Here is a 19,720-nt window from a genome sequence, read left to right as displayed (position 1 = left end):
ACGTAAATTGATTATCTCAGTTAGTTGTGGGTTTGTCTTTTTAAGACAACAGTACGTCGCAACCTGAGATTTTCTTTCGGAAACAGTGGGGAGCTATCTTCTCCCTTTCCTCAAATATACACAAAGTTCCCTCTTCCGTATGCTTGATCTGAGATGGCCTTGACCACCTCTCTCTTTCTCACCTTCAGAAAGAACTGTACGAGAGGGTGTTTCAGAAGCTTCCGGACAGACACTCAGACTTCTCCCGGCTGGCCCGTGTCCTGACAGGGAATGCAGTCGCTTTAGTGCTTGGAGGAGGTGGAGCTCGGTAAGATTGGCCAAAGCGGTTTGAGATCCTTCTGGGGCTACTGGGAGGCTGCCAGATCGATTGGGCCATTTTGCTTAGTGGAGGGTGCCTCTCGGGGCCCTCCAGATAAATCACTGACTGCAGCAACTGGCTGTATTTTGTCGTCGTCCCCCCCCCCCCCGGTCTTTGGTTCCACCTTTATAACTACCAGATATCCTGGCTTGAATTTATTGACTTAATTCACACATATTAATTTAGTTTACTATTTACAAACAATGCTTCCATAGAAAACATAACAAGGCAGCGTACATTCCAGGGGGGTGGACAAGATGGCTGTTGAGGGTCCTTTCAACTCTACAATTCTATGATTCTACAATATTGAATACACAGTGCCACAATACTAAAGCCTGTAAAAGCATCACTATCATATCATTAAAGCTTGTTGATTTAAAAAAAAGAAAGTTCCCAAGGTCTGTTGGAACAGTACAGTTCTTTAAAAGACATTGAATGGAAAGCAGAGGTGTCTTCCACCATACTTCTTAGGGCAATGAGTTCTGCAGTGGGAACCACAAAAAGCACCCATCAGAAGTTCTCTTTGATTGAGGTGCCGAATAAGGAATCAGATAGCCCTTTAAAGTGCCTTGGGGGCAGGTTTTTCAGGCCATTGTGGTGTTGTGGTTAGTCTTGGACTAGGGCTTGGAAGACTAGGGTTCAAATTGCCACTCAGCCATGAAACTCACTGGGTAACCTCAGGTCAGTCACAGCCTCTCAGCCTAAGCTACCTCGCAACCTTGTTGTGAGGATAAAATGGGAAGGAAGGGAACCATGTCTGCCACCGTGAGCTCCTTGGAGGAAAAGGTGGGATATCAGTGTTACAATTAAATAAAATAGCCCTTTGAAGATTAACACTTCAACTTTGAACCTAGCAAATCCCTCCCAACACATCTTTATGACACCTGATCCTAAACAATGCCTCTGTGTGCAGGCGGAGAGTTCTGTACTGGTGTGCAGGTTATTTTTGGAGAAGTCTCTTCTGGCATTAAGACATGCAAGGGCAAATTCTGGGCTCCTGCAACCCCAGGAACTGCATGCCTTCCTTTTGTTCTCTGCACATCCCATTCCCCTCCCCATGTCTTTCAGCAACTATGCCGTGTACGGAGGTGATGTTTGCCCCTGTTATAGCCTTGGTGGACTATTCAGGATAATTTAAGGCTGCTGGCTCTGGGTTGTAAATGTCACCCCCTTTTGTCCTTGGGGGAGGAGGTTGCGGCACTTGCAGAAGTGGTGTGGGGGGTGTTTGCTGATGCATCCCGCCTTAAATTGAAATGAACCTTGGAATTTTCTTGTCTCCTCTCCTTTCACATGGGTAATTAGTCCCCTGACGCCTAGCTGCCAGCCCCTCACTGATTGTTCCAGGGTTTGGGAGAAATGCCATAAGTAAAAAAATCGCCCACACATTTGTTCCAGCCCAGATGTGTATTTATACCTCCCCTCCTTTTGTTAAACGTTCTAAATATCCCACTTTTCCTTCCCTTCTGGCTTCAAGCTGATGGGAGCGGGAGAAAGAGGGAGACAGTGTGTGTAGCTTTGTGGAATTGGAGGTGAGGGTGACCCTGAAATCAACCTGGCAGAACATCAGAATCTCAAAAAGACCTGGAAGGCCTTCCTCCCACATCTTGTTGACCACATTTCCTAGCACTCTCCACAAACTGTTTTAAGTCTCTCTCCCCCCCCCCTTATTTGTCTTTGGAGTACCCCTGTGCGGTAGGTCACCTGCTCTCAGGATTAATTCTATCCTCCTGCTGTTTCCTTCCCTCTGGTGTTCTCTGAGGTACACAGGAAGCTGAGTTAAGCTGAATTAGTGCCCCTGGTCCATCTAGTTCAGTGGTTTACACGGACTGGCAGCTGCTCTCCAGGGTTTGAGACGCAGGTCTCTTCCATCCTTCGCTGGAGATGCCATTGGGGATTGAACCTGGGATTTTCTGAGCATGTGCTCCACCACTGATCTGCAGCCCTTCTCAAATGGTGTTTAATATACAGCAAGCCTGCAACATGTGGTGGTTACATTCCAGGGATTGCACCTAAAGCCAAAATCGCATATAGAAACATATTGTTCAACGGCGGGTCTTTTCCCCTGGACACCCACCTGCTATTTGTTTGTTTGTTTGCCACATGCATAAAGATGAATGCACACAAGTTAAATGCATGTAACTTGAAGGCTTACTATACTACTTCAACCTCTCTTTAAAAATACATATATTTCTCCTCTGTTTCTCCTCTGTTTTCTGTATTCCCCTCCTCTATGCCAAAGTAAAACAGGATTTACTTCTGGTGTGCTAGCAGTGTTTTAATGGATTTACCGCACTGGAAATGGTTAACAGAAATATTTAAATAAATAACTAATTTAGAAAACAGCCAAGTGCTGCTTCTGCATCTTCAACTGAAATAAAGACATGTAACTGTGTTTCTTCCTATTCCCACCATCACCGCCTTGTAGCCCTGGCCTCTCTCCCCCACCCTTTCCTCCATTATAGCTCACATTATGCACTTCTTAGGGAAGGAAGCTTTATTTCTTTCTATGCTTAGGTTAAGGGACGCGGGTGGCGCTGTGGTCTAAACCACTGAGCGTCTTGGGCTTGCCAATCAGAAGGTTGGCAGTTCCAATCCCCGCGACGGGGTGAGCTCCCATTGTTCAGTCCCAGCTCCTGCCAACCTAGCAGTTTGAAAGCACGCCCAAAAAAGTGCAAGTAGATAATAGGTACCGCTCCGGCAGGAAGGTAAACAGCATTTCCATGCGCTGCTCTGGTTTCGGTGTTCCATTGCGCCAGAAGCGACTTAGTCATGCTGGCCACATGACCCAGAAAAACTGTCTGCGGAAGCAAACGCTGGCTCTCTCAGCCTGTAAAGCAAGATGAGCACTGCAACCCCAGAGTCGTCTGCGACTGGGCTTAACTGTCAGGGGTTCTTTACCTTTACCTTTTTATGCTTAGGTTACTGCTTGTTAAAGCCTCATGTCTGCCAATGGGTGTATATGCGCTTAATAATAATAATAATAATAATAATAATAATAATAATAATAATAAATTCTGAGGAACTTATTGAGACTTTGTAATTGCTGCGATATAGAGGTTTGCAAAGTGCTAGGTTGTGTACACACCATACATTTAAAGAATACATTTAAAGCCCTACTCCCCAGGAAGAATCGTAGGCACTAGTTTGTTAAGGGGGTTGGAAATTCTAAGCTCTGTGAGGGTTAAACTACATTTCCCAGGACTCTTTGAGAGAAACCATGTACTTTAAATATGTGGTGGGTCTGCAGTCCTTGCCCTGAAGAGGTTTCTGATTTGAAATTCAGCACAGAGGAAGGGTAGAAAAATGGAGTCCATGTAAGCAGGAGGAAGAATAATTCAGGAGGCAGCTAATTCAGTTCCACATCCTTGGGCTTAGTGACACTAGGGTGAACCTCAGTCCCCAGAAGGCAAATTAGGCCTCTCTGCCCGACCCTTGGGACTCTTCCCAGGTCCCACATCCTTCTGCCCTGCTTCCTATTCCATGTGTTTTTTGCCTGGCTGCGATGTATCCTTGAGACTCGGATAATGCCTCTTATCTGAATTGATGGTTGACTGAGGTAAGGGGAGTGGGTTTAGGCAGCCCACTGTACAAAGGTAAATTCTGCATTCATTACCCCAACCATTTTCTTGCTGGCTCTGCCCGCCCCTGGCATGCTGCCCCCTGAAAGTTCTCCAGTCCCCAGACTGAAAAAGGTTTTGTTTAGAAACACGGCATATAAATCTTTGATAATAAATGTCTGCCATTGTGAGGGCTAGGAATTGGCTCCTTGAAATTTAAAGCACAGACTCATGTGTAGTGGAACTGTACACCCAACACCACATTCCGCTCTGCTTGGAGAATCATGCTCCACACACGGCCTCAAATGCCAGCACTAACCTGCCCCTCCCTATTATTTTTATTTATTTTTTTGCATTTGGGATCAGAGGGGGCAAATGTTTTAAAAGCTGTTCCTGGGCCCTGAAAGGGAGGCTGTCTGTTTCTGACAGGCACTTGGCATTCATGGTGAACTGTGGCGTTTTCCTTTTGTTTGGTTTCCTTTCTTGCTGAACCATAGCCAGCGGCACATAAGACAGGCAAAAGACAGCCTGTCCATAGTGATGGTGGGGGGCTGCTTTATGTTCCCGAAACAGGCAACTTTGCCAGGCGCCTCAGGTAACAATTACCGTTGAGATACTTTCTTCTGTTCTTCCTTTCTTCTTCTTCCTTCCAACCAGCCACTTCATGGTAATTACCTCTTTTTCCCCCTTTTGCAATTTGTCATGATAGAGAACAGAAATGTCTCTCTCTCTCTCTCTCTCTCTCTCTCTCTCTCTCTCTCTCTCTCTCTCTCCCCCCCCCCCCCCCCGCTTTCCTTGTCGCAGTTCCAACACATAACTGTGCTCAAATTGCAACGTTTCATGTCTGCTAAGTGAAAACAACTATCCAAGGGGGTAGCGGGCTGGATTTCGGCGTCTATCTAACTCTACTGTTTGTGAAGCTGTGAGGGGTGTGTGGTGCAGAGGGGAGCACGCTGACATGGCCAGGCCAGAGGTCAGCTTGGGTCAGGCCAATCTTGCCAATAGGCCTGTTGGGGCTACTCTAAAACAGGATGAGGAGGAATAGGGGCATGTTCAGGGCTGGTCCTTCTATGAGACAGCTGCCTTAGGTGGAAGGGCCATAGCTAGTAGTAGAGCTGTGGCTTTGCATGGAGGAGGTCCCAGGCTCAATCCTAGGCTTCTGTAGGTAGGGCTAGGATAGACTACCTACCTGATTCATAGCTGCTGTCATTCAGTGTAGATAATACTGATCTAGATGGACCATCTTGGGCCTTATTGCACAAGAGCTGGGCTAAACCTGATGTGGTGTCTCTTTTTATCTTGGACCCAGGATGGCTCAAAGCTCACCACAGCTCAGCCTTGTTGTCCATCTGCAATGTCAAGACCTAGGGAGGATAAACTGAGCATATACAGAGTGTCCCCACTCCACACCACTGAGTTAATTGTATCCTGGGCTGGGTTTTTTGTATGCCACTGGGGCAGAGAAGCAAAGCCTAGGAATATTGTGCTGGGTGTGTATTTCATCTTCTGAGTGTTGATCTCAGCAAATTTGATTTTATCAAAATTTCAAAGTTCTGCTCAGAGGGCTTGTGCACCTGCTGAAATCTCACAAGCCAGAGAAGTTGCTGAATAAGGGTTCTAGTGATCACGAGAGCAGGGCTGTTGCTTTCTCGCCCTCTTTTTTGGTTAGGACAGGTCAATGCAATATTATTTTTAAATTTTATAGATTGAGATTTATTTATATACTACCCTATGCACAACTCACAATGTGGTTTTCAAACAAAAGAAGAGAAGAAATACCCCCAAAAAAAGCTATAGGAGGAAAAGAATCTCAAATCTTTAAAGTAAGAACACAACAATTTATAACAAATCACTAAATAGCAAATGTCAATATCACCGGCAACTGATCCAGCTGTCCAATCCAGCCTCCCCTAGATTGAACCCAGTCAGTATGAGCTTAGCAGGTGGCATTCCTGAACAGAGAATTGTTTTGTGCAAATCTTCACCATCTTACACAATTTACACGTGTGAGTGTTTTGCATAATTGTCTTGAGGTCCTGGAGTAATTCTTTTTGTTGTGCTGAAATAGCATGTATTGAAATCCTCTCCAGCCAGAGGAGCCTCACATTTCTTTTGATAGCTGCCATTTTAGGTTTTCTCTACAGTTGACTGGTTCCTCTATTAATGTACATTTTATATATCCCCCTGCTACTCCCATCTTGCGTTGCTCCAGAGGATGTTCCCAAGTTGGTGTCATCCGAGCGCTGAATGAAGCTGGCATCCCAGTTGACATGATTGGTGGCACCTCCATTGGCTCATTCATGGGTGCCCTATATGCTGAAGAGCGCAGCTACACCCAAATGAGGATCAAAGCCAGGCAGTGGGCAATGGTAAGTGTTTCTCATTGGCTGCATGAGACCCTGGAGAGTGTGTGTGTCCTGAGGTGTGTATGCTTGGTTTTGCTGAACCCCCAGGAGAGCAGTGAGGGAACTTTTTTCAGCCCAAGGGTTGCATTTCCTTCTCATAGCCTTCTGGGGGCCACATGCTCGAAGTGGGCAGAGCCAGAGGCAAAAGTAAGCAGACCAAGAAATTGATATGATCCCTTTTGTACAACAGGCCAGTTTCTACACATGCTCACCCCCCCCCCCCCTGTGTTGATACATGAAATCTGTGCTCACTTTAGAACTGGCCTGTTACCTGAGGTACTTTGCTAGAAGCCAGGTTCCTCAATCAGTGTAGAAATAAAAGGGAAGACAACCAGGAAAATATCCAAAGCAATGTGGGCTCTTAAGCCTTTTGTCGGTAATTTGTCACAACAAAGACACCTTTCTAAAGGTAAAGAAAGGAGAACCCCAGACAAAGTGTGCTCTGACTTTTAATGACAAGAAATCCCACCTCACATATATCAGTGACACATAGGAAAACATCAAAGATACATCACCAATTGGGGGCAGGGGGCGATTTACAGTAGGTCAGTCAGGTCAAAATTATAATGTGTCAATCAGGACAGTTATGGACTGCAGGTCTTACACTTTTCCAGAAAGAATTTACATGAGGCATTGACATTCAGAACAATTTCTGCAAGTTGCATTCAGAAGATATTATGAACAATCAACAGGATCGGTATACAGTGGTGCCCCGCTAGACGAATGCCTCGCTAGACGAAAAACTTGCTAGACGAAGGCATTCGTCTAGCGGAAGGCAGCCCCACAAGACGAAAAAGTCTATGGGGCTGCCTCGCAAGACGAAATTTATTTGTCTTTTTTTTCGTCTAGTGAAAGCGCGGCTTGCATTGCCGCTTTGCTAGACGAAAAACCCGCTAGACGAAAATTTTCGCAGGACAAAGTATTTTCGTCTAGCGGGGCACCACTGTATCCTATTCATCGGACCATCTAGGCCAGTAGTGGCGAACCTTTGGCACTCATGCCAGAGAGGACACTCAGAGCTCTCTCTGTGGGTAAGCGCAGCGTTGGCCCCAGCAGGGCCATTGCTTCTGTGCTGGGGGGGGGGAGGGGAGAGGAGGGCTCATGTGCAAGCAGGAGTGGAGGCGGGGATCTCTCAGAAGTGGAATGGAGCCTTTGTACTGAGAGATCCTCACCTCCACTCCTGCTTGTATGCAAGTAGGAGCGGGATCGGGCAGCTCAGCTAAGGAGCTTTCGGGCTGCCTCCACCTTCCCCAACTCCAGCAACTATTCAGCCTGGCTGCCTTTATGGTGTTACAGGGGATCTGATGCGGAGGTGGGGGCTCCTTTAAAATCCTCCCATGAGGGGAGTGCAGCCACGCTCAACGGAAAGTGTGAGAGAGCCTGCACCTCCCCAGCTGAGCAGCCCCATCTAGCTCCTGTTCCCTTGCAAGCAGCAACGCTGCTTAGTGGAGCAGCCCGATCCATCTCCTACTTGCCTGCAAGCAGGAGCAGGCTGGGTGGGTGGCAGCAGCAACATCCCTTGCCTGCTTGCTTGCCCCTTCGGCCCAGCCTTCCCTCACTCAGCGCCGGGGCCACCAGAGCTGGAGGAGGGGGTGGTTGCTGTTGTGCCATGGCGGAGGGACCCAGTGCTGGAGGGCAGCAGGTGCCTGCTCACTTGCTGCCCAACCCACCTTCCTTCATTAGGAAAATGGAAGTGTGGCATTCAAAACAGAAGTTATACTCAGAACAGAGCACGTTCGGCTTCTGAAAAAAGTTCCAAAACCAGAACACTCATTTCTGGGTTTGAAGTGTTCAGGTTCCAAGTAGTTTGAGAACTAAGCTGTTTGAAAACTGAGGTACCATTGTATTTCTTTTCCCCAATTTGAACTGCATTTATTTTTCCTGATTTGAACTGTATTTGTTTTTCCCCTGGTGGTGATTTTCTTGAGTCAATATGAGAGTACCCCTAAACTTTTTTTTTTTTAAAGAAAAAAAGCACTGAGTTATACCATAAAATTATATACCACTGGAAAGATAATTTAATGAAGAATGTAATGCAAGAACTTTTATGAAGGATTATTTATTACAACAGCAGTCATAAAGAAGAAACATGAAACACACAGAAAAAAATGAGATATATAGGTTAAATTGCCGCGTTGGCACTTTGCAATAAATAAGTGGGTTTTGGGTTGCAGTTTCGGCACTCAGTCTCTAAAAGGTTCACCATCACTGGTCTAGGCAAACGTTGCTACATATCTTATCAGTCACCTCCGTCAATATCCTTTGTGTTGGAGAAACCCTGCCCAAACGCTTCCCCTGACAGGTTGCAGCCTACCTGCTCCCATGCTCAGGGGATTGTTGTGACGGCAGCAGTTTCCCAGAATGCAGGAGCATGCATGAGATTTTGGAAGTTAGTTATACAGAGTGAAGCATTTACAAACTGTTTTAAACAGTATTTCATTCATATATATATACACAATTTCCTCAGTTAAACTAGCTTGATTGTTTCCACTTAAGATAGAAAGTATCCCCATCCTGCTGAGCTGCTTGTTACATTGGTGCAGTGAGTTATCTTAATCTTAGAAACCAGAGGTATTGCCTGCTATTATGCTGAAGTGACCTCTAGGGGCGCTATGGCACAACAATTTTGACAGCAGAGGTTTCGACAGCTTGCCCCTTTAAATTTAAAGCTCTGCCGGACGTGAGCCTTTATTGACGAGTTCTAACGGTATGTGCTATGTGCCGTTATGCTTTGGAAGACATATAGATACATTTATGGGCATGCATCTGTGGATTAAATGAAGTGGGGGTCAGCACTCATGCCCACACTCACATATCAGTGTCATCATTCTGGCATGCCAGAGGCACAATCAAACCTGAGGGGCACATTTCAACTAGGCGAAAGCACCCAGGGAGGTTGCAATGCAGGGCTGGGGAGAGGTATGGCCTTGGGGGAAGAGGTTGTGGCCTGAGTTCCCTCACCCCTGACTTAGATCCTTAGCTAGAAGAAGGTGACACAGTTAAAATATCTTTGTCTGTTTTTGCACCCCTTCAAGGTGGAAAGCTACTGAGGCCATAAATAAGCTGGCAGAGAATGAGAGGCTGGCCAGACCCGATGGGGATGGGGTTGGCAGGGCAGTTCCCCAGGGGAGCTGTTCCAACTTCCTTGCTGTTCATGCCGCGCATCAATCGGAAACTTTTATGGCAGTGTCTCTTTGCCAAGCCTCATGCAGGAGAATAATAATAATAATAATAATTTATTGAATTTATATACTGCCCTATACTCGGAGTTCTCTACTATCCTATTGTTGGAAGGGTGGTGGGATGTTTTGATCAAACCTTTAGTACTGCAAAAGCAAAGGATTGGCTTAGATATGGCGAAAGGAAGAAAATGGTAGAATAAACTAAACTAAATGAAGATAAAATAATCGAAAATCCAAGAGAGATCAGGAAGAATTTCCAGAAATTTTATAAAGACTTACAAAAGGAGAACAAAGAAAAAATAGTAGATTACCTGGAACAGAACAAATCACAGAAGATTCCGAATGACAAAAAGGACCAACTGAATTCTTTAATAACGAATATGGAAGTACAAACAGCTATAAAACAAGTGAAGAGTGGGAAAGCACCAGGCCCGGATAGACTTACAGCAACATATTATAAAAAATTGAGGGAACAACTGACATTACCCTTACGAGAAGTAATGAATAATATCTTGATAAAAGGAAAGATTCCAATGACATGGAAGGATGCATACATAAGTTTGATTCGAAAGCAAGATATGGATTTACTTCAAGTTAAAAATTATAGACCAATATCGCTGTTAAATAATGATTATAAGCTATTTGCTAGTATCTTAGCAAATAGGTTAAAAGAAATTTTGAAGGAGATGATACACGAGGATCAAGTGGGCTTTCTTCCTGGTCGACAGATGAAAGATAACGTAAGAAATATAATTGATATAGTAGAATATCTGGAGACCAGGAATGATAAGCAAGCTGCTTTAATGTTTATTGATGCCGAAAAAGTGTTTGATAATATCTCTTGGTATCTTATGAAGAAAAATTTGGAATTAATGGACATGGGGCAAGCTTTCCTTAGAGGAATAGAAGCTATATATTCAAAACAGAAAATTTTGAGTTATAACAAAAGGAACAAAACAGGGATGCCCGTTGTCATCCTTATTATTTATAACGGTCCTAGAGGTCATGACAAAGAATTTAAAAGTGATTGTAAGTGTAAAAGGAATTAGAGTTGGTTCCAAAGAATATAAATTAAAAGCCTTTGCTGATGACCTTGTATTAACATTAGAAGAACCCTTATCCAGTGTACCGGAAGCACTGGAGAGGATGGAAGAATTTGGGCAATTAGCTGGTTTTATACTTAACAAAGCCAAAACAAAAAATTTAGTTAAAAATTTAGATAGAGATAAGATAGAAGAGTTTCAACACAACACTGAAATATCGATTGTTAAAAAGGTGAAATGCAGTGGTGCCCCGCTAGACGAAAATAATTCGTCCTGCGAAAATTTTCGTCTAGCGGGTTTTTCGTCTAGCGAAGCGGCAATAACAGCTGCGCTTTTGCTAAACGAAAAAAAAAGTCGAAAATTTTTTGTCTTGCGAGGCAGCCCCATAGACTTTTTCGTCTAGCGGGGCAGCCTTCCGCTAGACGAATGCCTTCGTCTAGCGAGTTTTTCGTCTAGCGAGGCATTCGTCTAGCGGGGCACCACTGCATTTGGGAATATGGTTAACTGCAAAAAATATTAATTTGTATAAGAATAATTGCATACCTGTTTGGAATGGAGTGAAGAGAGATTTAGAAGTGTGGGGAAGGATGAAACTAGCCCTTTGGGGAAGAATATTGGCTGTATAGATGAACATGTTACCTAAAATGTTGTTTTTATTTCAAACAATCCCAGTGATCAGCGGGGTAGGACAATTCAGGGAGTAGGAAAAATATTATCAGAGTTTATCTGGCAAAGGAAGAAACCAAGAATTAAATATAAATTACTTACAGATATAAAGGAAAGAGGCGGCTTCTCGTTGCCAGACCTGAAGATATATTATGAAGCATCCTGCCTATGCTGGTTGAGAGATGAGATTTTATTAGAGAATACAGATTTGTTAGATTTAGAAGGATATGATAACAGATATTGTTGGCATGCTTATTTATGGTATGATAAAGTTAAAGTACATAGAGGATTCCTGAACCACACAATAAGAAAATCAATTTATGAGGTATGGAATAGATATAAAAGCTTGTTGGAACGGAAAACTCCTTGGTGGCTTTCACCAGTAGAAGCAATATCGGTAAAGAGATTAAATATGAAAGGAAAGTGGGCCACATACAGAGATTTATTGATAGAAGTAGAGAATAAGCTAAAATTAAAAACATTTGATGAAATAAATTATTTAATGTCAGATTGCTTGCAATATCACCAGGTAAATGATGTTTTTAATGAGGATAAAAAAATATGGGCTTTGAAATGAAAAGATCCAAGCTGGAAACAGAGTTGCTGGATGATTATCGAAAATGTATAAATTATTATTAGAATGGCACACTAAAGATGTAGAAGTTAAAGTGGTTATGATACAATGGGCTAAAGGTTTTGGTTATAATATTCAATTTGAATCATGGGGAAGGTTATGGAATGAAGGAATTAAATTTACTGCCTGTTGTGTATTAAAAGAGAATGTGGTGAAAATGATGTATAGATGGTATTTAACACCAACTAAGCTTGCTAAAATGTATAAAACAATAAGGAATGTTGGAAATGTAAAGAAAAGGAGGGGAATTTCTATCATATGTTGTGGACATGTAGTAAGGTGAAAGCTTTCTGGGAAATGATATATAAATGAGTTAAAGAAAATGTATAAAAATACATTTGTTAAAAAACCAGAAGCATTCTTATTGGGTACAGTAGGCGAGGAAATTCCAAAAAAAGATCAAAAATTGTTTATGTATGCAACAGCGGCAGCAAGGACTCTTTTAGCCCAAAAATGGAAACAACAAGAAATACCAACATTAGAAGAGTGGCAGATGAAGATGATGGAATATGCAGAATTGGCAAAGCTGACCGGGAAAATCTGAAACCAGTGTGATCAAGCTTTCCAAAAAGACTGGAGTAAATTTATACAATATTTGAAGGACAATTGTAAACAATTAACAACACTAGTAGGGTTGATATAAAAAGATTTGTAATGACATTTATTATTACCTTTTTATATTTATTTAAAATTTACTTAAAATTTCTAATAATTAGAATAAGTGAAATGTAAATGGGAAGAGGTACAAATGCTATGTCTTAGAAATGAATTATGAAAACCATGAAGAGGGAGGGAAGTCGATTAGGTCATATGAGCAAATAGTAAGGATAATAAATAAGGATGTATTTAAATATAAAATGGAAACTTAATAAAATATTACAAAAGGAAAATAAACTACATGGAGCACCAAAAAGTTGTTATATCCTAGTGGTGATGGTTGGTGTCCATTTGGGATTGGTAGGGCAGAAGGCAGGGAGCCCAACCGTAGGTGGTACCAGAGAGCCAAGGACTGGCAGAGCCATTCTAGTTTTAGTCTAGTCCCATTTGGAGGCCATCACGTTAGGGAAGGAAGGCTGGGCTTACGTCTGTCCACATCTGTTTGTTTTCTTCTTTTTGTGACGTGTCTTATAACTTTCTCTTCTCTTTCTCATTCCACATGCTGTCATTTTGTGGGTAGGAGTGATTGACAGAGGTAATTCTTTGTATCTAGTAGTTTTTATTTTTCTTAAAAGAAAACACTTGGTGAACAGGAGTTCAAAGAAAAAGGGGGTGGGTTGCTGAGAACATGCTCTGTGTGTGGGGTTTTTTGGTCTCTCAGCACCACAAGTCTCTGCTTCCGAAATTAAGAGGTTTCTTACAAGAAACCTACGTCTGATAGCTCTGAACTGGGAGTGTTGCTTTTCCACCAAGTGTATGCTTTGTGCCTGGCTCCATTGAGCATCCAGTTGCACTATGTCTTCCTGTCACTTAGAAGCATTTCCCCTTTGATTTATCTACTAAGAGAGGATTAGTTTCTCAGGGATTTCCAAAAGAGACTGTCAGGCCTGCCCTAAATGAGAGAGATCTGCAGATGAAACCAGCACTCTCTCCTCCAGAGTATTATTTCATTCTATTTTATTCAGTTCTATTCTACTCCATTCATCGCCTCTGTATCTTGATTAATCAAACTGGAGCATCTCTAGCCCAACAGTTAAATGATTTGGGGACCAAAGGGGAGCCAGAGAACAACCTCCTGGTTTCCATTTAATTAATTATTTATTTTTTGTCCAAAGAGATGGAGAGTGGCAGGGGAACAGAGCTCAAACATTTCTGGGGAATTGCCAGTGACAGGATCTTCCTCCTTCGCTTCTCACCCTTTCCCATCTTCTCATATTGGTGTGGCAAGGAAGGGGGGCACTCAAGCCCTTCCTACTTCTGCTTTGCTTTAGAACTTTTCTGCATCTGATATAAATGAGCTCCAATGAGCATCTCTTCCTCCTCCACCAGCAAGAACTTTCAGGTGTCCAAAGCGGGAGTGGCTGGGATGGTCCCAGGTTGGCCATCCCTGGTGTAGTTGTCGCTAGATTTAGTTTTCATTAGGAAAACTTTTTCCAGTGCAAAAAAGGGAGGTTTTTCAGTAAGTGGTAAGTTCTCCAAAAGACACCCCCCCCAAAAAAATTTTTTTATCTTTTTGGCACTGTTTCACCCTTCCCAGTAGCTGTGGTTTTGTTTTGTTTTCTAAAAGATGGTTCTTGCTGGCTACACTTCAGCATATCAAGAATCACAGAGTTGGCGCAGTGACATCAGCCAAAAGGTTTGCAGCACCATTGCAAAGCTAAATCGCAGTGATGACAGTGCTTTCTAACCCTTAAACTGAATGGGTAAACCTTTCCATCACACCAAAACAGGTGATCACACAATGAGGGGAGTGAAAAATCTTGATGAAATGTGTCCATTCATTTAGACTCTGCCTTAGAGAGAGGACTGAGGCACCCCAGCAGGTTTCTTAGTTTCTGCCTTTAATTTAATTTAACCTAATTTAAATTTTAAAAGAAATAACTTGGTGTATCTTGTACAAACATTTTAAGAGAATCAGTCCCAAGAGACCTATAGAGGGGCATTGTTCTTTGATCCTGCTTGTTGACTTGCTCGCTAGGCACACTTTGACCCGGTAGCTGAATGAACAACAGCAACTCTCCCTCTTCACAAAACTGGAAACTGACCAGCATGTCATGCATTGCAGAAGCTTTTCTGTACCCACCTGAGCAGGGGATGCAAACTACGTGACAGGAGCAGGGCCCAAAGGGAGCCAGTTCCTGACTTTATTTTGGGTGCTGGATTCTCTTTTTTTTGGCACTTAGCACTCCTAACACTGCTGTGGAGGTTTGGCTGCAGAACAGGGGCTGCCAGCCAGAGAACAGCCTGGCCCTCAGGTCTCCACACTCTTTTGTCTTTGCCTGCCTTGCTAAATAGCTCCCACCTGTTGCTCCATTGCTAAAACTGCCATGAGAAATGACTGCAGGTCGAAAAGGCTTTTAGATATTTTTAGAAGTGCTTCCTCCCTGCCCCCCCATCCCACTTGTGAGGGAGCAGCACAAACCAGGTTGACGGGATTACTGAATAACAAATGGAAGGGCCTTTTCTGATGTCTGTCATCTGGGCTTCATTTGTCAAGCGTTGAGTGCTCAGGGCTCAGGAACAAAAACACAGTGGTTGGATAAGCTGAGCTGAAGCACTCACTAAGCCCCCAGGGGACAGAAGCTCTGTACATGCGGATTTGTTCCAGTTGCAGAACTGGACTTAAAACTCAGTTGGTCCAGAGGAAAGAGGACCCTCCTTTTCTGCCTCCATTAAGGTTCACTCCAGAGAGTGACAACTCCAGTTTTCTTGAGGGGGTGCTGTGTTTTCCCAGCTACTAGTTAGAGGGCCTGAAAAGATGCATTATATAGTAAAGCTGGCATCCCTGTCAGCATGGTATGGAACATAAGCGCTTAGAAGGAGGAGCATTCTTCCCAAAAGATGCTCCTTAAGAGTAGCATCAGTAATAAGATTTTTTCCTTACTAAATTTCACATGGAGCAGCAATGCGAACACACACACACACACACACACACACACACACACGTATGTGAAATGCACAGGGGGTCTCCTTGCTGTTTTCCCCCCTTACAAATGAAACTGACTGCATGGGGAAGGGTTTTGTAATTCAGAGACTGAGCATCTGCTTTGCATGCAGGAATGCACCAGGTTTTCCAGGTAGGGTTGAAATGTCCCCTGCCCTGAAACCCTGGAGAACTGCTTGTCAGAAAATACTGGTCTAGATGGACCCAATGGTCTGACTCGCTATAAGGCAGCTTCCTGTGCAGCGGTGGAGCAAGCCAATTCGGCGCCTGGGGTGGCACACGCGCCCTGCGCCCAGGGGTGAGGCTGACTGCCCGCAGGGTGGGACAAGCTGGGGCAGGACGCTCCGCAGGGCCTCCAAGGAGTCTGCCTGTCTCCTCCCACTCAGCCGCCCTACAGCTGAGGGGGAGGCGGCAGGCAGACCGTTTGGGGCAGTGTAGAGCCTGTGGGCGCCCAAGCCATCACGTCATTCCCAGGAGAGACGCGTGTCTTGGGCACGCTGCAGGCCCCGTGGTGAGTGCCGCCTGGCATTTTGTCACCCCCCCCAGTGGTGACACTTGGGGCAGACCACCCCCACCGCCCCCCCTTCCTCCGCCCCTAAATCTGCTGTGCCAGCTGGGAGCCAGATACCGTGATCCTGGGGAACAAGGCCAGGATCTACCCTGCAAGCCATCATTTGTTGGAAGATTCAGGACAGATAAAATAAGCTTCCTATTTCTTCATGCATCACATAGTTAAACTATAGAACTTGCTCCAGCAGGAAACCATGATGGCCACTTATTTGGAGGGCTTTAAAAGAGGACTGGACAAATTCATGGAGGAAAAGGCTATCAATGGCTACTAGGCATGATGGCATGTTTGCCCTCCCATCAGAGGCGTTACGTTGTTGAGAATTATAAGTGGGGAAAGTTGCTGTTGTGCTCAGGTGCTGCTTGTGGGCTTCTCACTAAAGCATCTAGACATCTATGGTTGGCCACTGTGAAAACAGGATGCTGAACTAGATGGGTCATTGGCCTGATCCACCAGGGCTCCTCTTATGTTCTTATGTCCAGTGACTCTCCAGAGTAGGGTCTGTCCCATCCTCTTAACTGCATGCAACACATATGGTCTCTACCTATGAACTCTATATTAAATGTGTTTGGAAGTGGGGAGAGGGGTTATTGGTTTGTTCTTGTATTTATTATGTATTTTGTCTTTCTATATTGTATTTTTTTTATGCTGTCAACCACCTTAAGATCTATAGATGAAGAGCGGAATACAAATAATAAAAAGTAAACAAACTATAACCCTTCCCTTCATATATCTGATGTGGGGGGATAAATAGTGTTCCCCAAAGGAGTTTGTGGCTGTAGGTGCTGCAATTCCACCTCCCAACTGCTCAAACTATCCTTGGTGTAACAAACCTGAGGCGAACCACTTAGCAAGCCCCTTTCCTCTTTCTCATATATCTGAGGGAAGGGCCATAGCTCAGTGGTAGAGCATCTGTCTTGCATGCAGAAAGTCCCAGGTTCAATCCCTGCTGGCACCCTCAGATATAGGATTAACAGAGGTGCCTGCTTGAAATCCTGGAAAACCACTGCCAGCCAGTGCAGACAGTACTGAGCTAGATGGACCATTGGTGTAACTCAGTATAATAGAGCTTCCTGTGTTCCTTTCTCTCCCTTGAGTATTACATTTGTAATGTTTTGTTTCATAGATTGCTTTTAGTGTTGTTTAAGACCTGGAGTTCTAAAACAGTCTGCCAGAGAAGCTTGAGTTCTTTGGGAAAACTTTCACAGTGTCTCTGATGGAAAATATCTGTAATGGAGAGCAAATTTCTCCAGATTGTATCAGCTTCCCAGGCATGCAAGGGGTGATGGTAGTTGAGTGTATTCTGGGTGCACTAAGTTCACACACGGGGATATTCAGATGTCATAGGCTGCCCCTCTAACAGCATAGATGCTCTGAAATACGTCCCAGAATCCTCTGTAGACTCATCAGTGCCTCGTGATTCTGTTAGGGTAGAATGTTTGAAACTCTTTGCACTTGATTAGTTTAGGTGGAAGGGATTTTATCTCAGCTGGGTTTTTGGTGTTCTTTCTCAATATAAAACGTAGCCTTGACTTCTCTTTAGAATATGAATTCGGTGTTCCGGACAATCCTGGACTTGACATACCCAATCACCTCCATGTTCTCCGGAGCCTCCTTCAATAATGGCGTCTGTAACATCTTCAAAGACAAGCAGATCGAAGTAAGTGATGTGTGCTGCCAACCAGAGTGTGAACAGGTTGGGTTGGCATCTCCCAGTAAGCTATTGTACAAGGGAAGGAGCCATAGCTCGGTGGTAGTGCATCAGTCTTGGGAGTTGGGTGCTGTTCTGAACCGCAGGCCTGTGCGGGTGGTTTGATGCAGGGATACCAAAGAAGGATGCCAAAATGGCCAGTTCTAGTGCTTTATTAAAGAAAGGTGCAAACTTACAAAGCAGCCTATAAAGCCCCACTGGTGTTTCATACGCGGGTCACCACAGCAGTGAAATGTCATCTTGACTTGTTTGCAAAGTGCTAATATGTTAAGCATTACTTATACAAAAGACAGAATATGTCAGTTTAGCCAGAATCTTCCATCAGTTCACCTGCTGATGAAGGCAAAGGTGGCAAGCATCCAAGTCTCACAGCTAGCTCCCCTCCCTAGGCCAAGAACCAAGCTTCCGAAGCCCACAGATAAGCACGGCATCAAAGCATGCCAATTAGCGTTTATCAAAGCAAGTAATGTGAGCTAATCCTTGCAACAACAACCAATTATTTTCAGGATTATCCTGACTACCAATATGGTGTTTGCACGGCTTCTGGAACATTTTCGCCTTTGATTCTACACAGATGCCACTAGTGAAAAGTCCCACCACTGTGGCAATAACCATCCCGCCTGTGATGGAAGTTGTAGACCCAACAGCATTTATGGACCTGATGTTGGACAAGTTTGTTTTAGAACCACAGAACCAAGTGGCTGCTTTAGCCTCTCTCAGCAACACAATATGATAGCAACACATCTTTCAGGCACTGCAGCTGATCCCCTCTCTGAGCTGCTCCCCCCAATATTTTATCATTTATTTATTTGTTATTGCATTTATATCCCATCATCTCCAAGGAACTCAAGATGGCACACATGTTTCTTCCCCTCCTCGTTTAATCCCCAGAACAACCCTTAGGAGTAGGTTAGACTGAGAGGGGGTGACTGAGCCAAGGTCACCCAGGGAGCTTCATGGCTGAGTGGGAATTTGGACCCTGGTCCAGCACTCTAGCCAATATGCCACACTTATCATCATCATCATCCATTCCCTCTTTGACTTTTTACCCAAGAAAGCCCTGTTTTACCCCTGCCTTTCGAAGCTTTCCCTATCCTATCAAACAAGCAACACTCATCAGCATGTTGCAGACCAATCATTGTTTCCATGGGGGTGGGGGTGAGGGGGGGAAGAGATGAAACTTGAGCCCTTGTTAAATTTACGGGTTTAACCCACTTTATGCTGGAGTTGTTGCCTTTGCAGCAAGTCAGGTACCGTGTTTCTCCTAAAATAAGACACAGTCTTATATTTTTTTTCCCTCAACAAAACACAGTATGGCTTATTTTCAGGGGATGTCTTATTTTAACCGCATCACATCAGTACGCTGCATAGCCACACCTCTCCAGGCTGTTTTAATGGGAGGTGCCGCATCACTATGGCTTGTTTTTGGGGTATGGCTTATTTTCGGGGAACGGCTTATATTTCGCAAATGCATAGAAATTCTGCTATGGCTTATTTTATGGCCATGTCTTATTTTAGGAGAAACACGGTAGTAAGTAAACTACACTGTGTGTGGTTATCAATGTAAGCACATGCAACTCAGATGCATGTACAGGGATGGGGAGGAGACTCCTGCCTTATGGTTGCTGTTACAGATGTGCCCTGTAGGAGCATCTGTGGTGTTTGAAACATGCCCACAGATAGTATCCTCCATTTCCGACTCTCCCCCCCCCCCCCGCTACAGATTATGTAGCCCTGCCAGTGCTTAATCAGCCCAGCTTTGAATTTCTTGATCCTCTCTATAGCTGTAAGGAAGAATCCTTCTAATATATTGGTGTGTAGTCTTGGAAGGGGACTAAAGTTCATCATGCAGGGATGGATTTAAGTTGTTCCAACCCAGATTGTGCCTCTGTGTGCGCACTAATCCAGCTCTGTTCTGATGTTCCTTTACATATGTCCTCCCCCTCCCCCTGCCCCAATTGGCTCTTGCCTAAGGAGATTTTGAGCAGTCAGCAT

The 19,720-nt window shown here is 44.2% G+C and overlaps 1 protein-coding gene and 1 non-coding gene across 6 annotated transcripts in view; both read left to right on the top strand.

Annotated features, from left to right (window-relative positions):
• Positions 1-19,720, top strand: part of PNPLA7 (patatin like phospholipase domain containing 7) — a 99,114-nt gene that overhangs the window by 67,118 nt on the left and 12,276 nt on the right. For all 5 annotated transcript variants that reach the window (XM_033137613.1, XM_033137612.1, XM_033137610.1 and 2 more), the window contains 3 exons: positions 189-307; positions 6,128-6,284; positions 17,558-17,674. In XM_033137613.1, coding sequence (XP_032993504.1) covers positions 189-307; positions 6,128-6,284; positions 17,558-17,674 — 393 coding nt within the window. The remainder of the gene's footprint in view (positions 1-188; positions 308-6,127; positions 6,285-17,557; positions 17,675-19,720) is intronic.
• On the top strand, positions 16,902-16,972 carry TRNAA-UGC. Its single transcript has one exon. It is a non-coding gene; the product is annotated as a tRNA-Ala (tRNA).

Source organism: Lacerta agilis, chromosome Z (assembly GCF_009819535.1).
Source record: "Lacerta agilis isolate rLacAgi1 chromosome Z, rLacAgi1.pri, whole genome shotgun sequence".
Lineage (NCBI taxonomy): Eukaryota > Metazoa > Chordata > Lepidosauria > Squamata > Lacertidae > Lacerta > Lacerta agilis.
The sequence above is the reverse complement of the archived record's forward strand: the minus strand, read 5'-3'. Positions and strand labels throughout refer to the sequence as shown.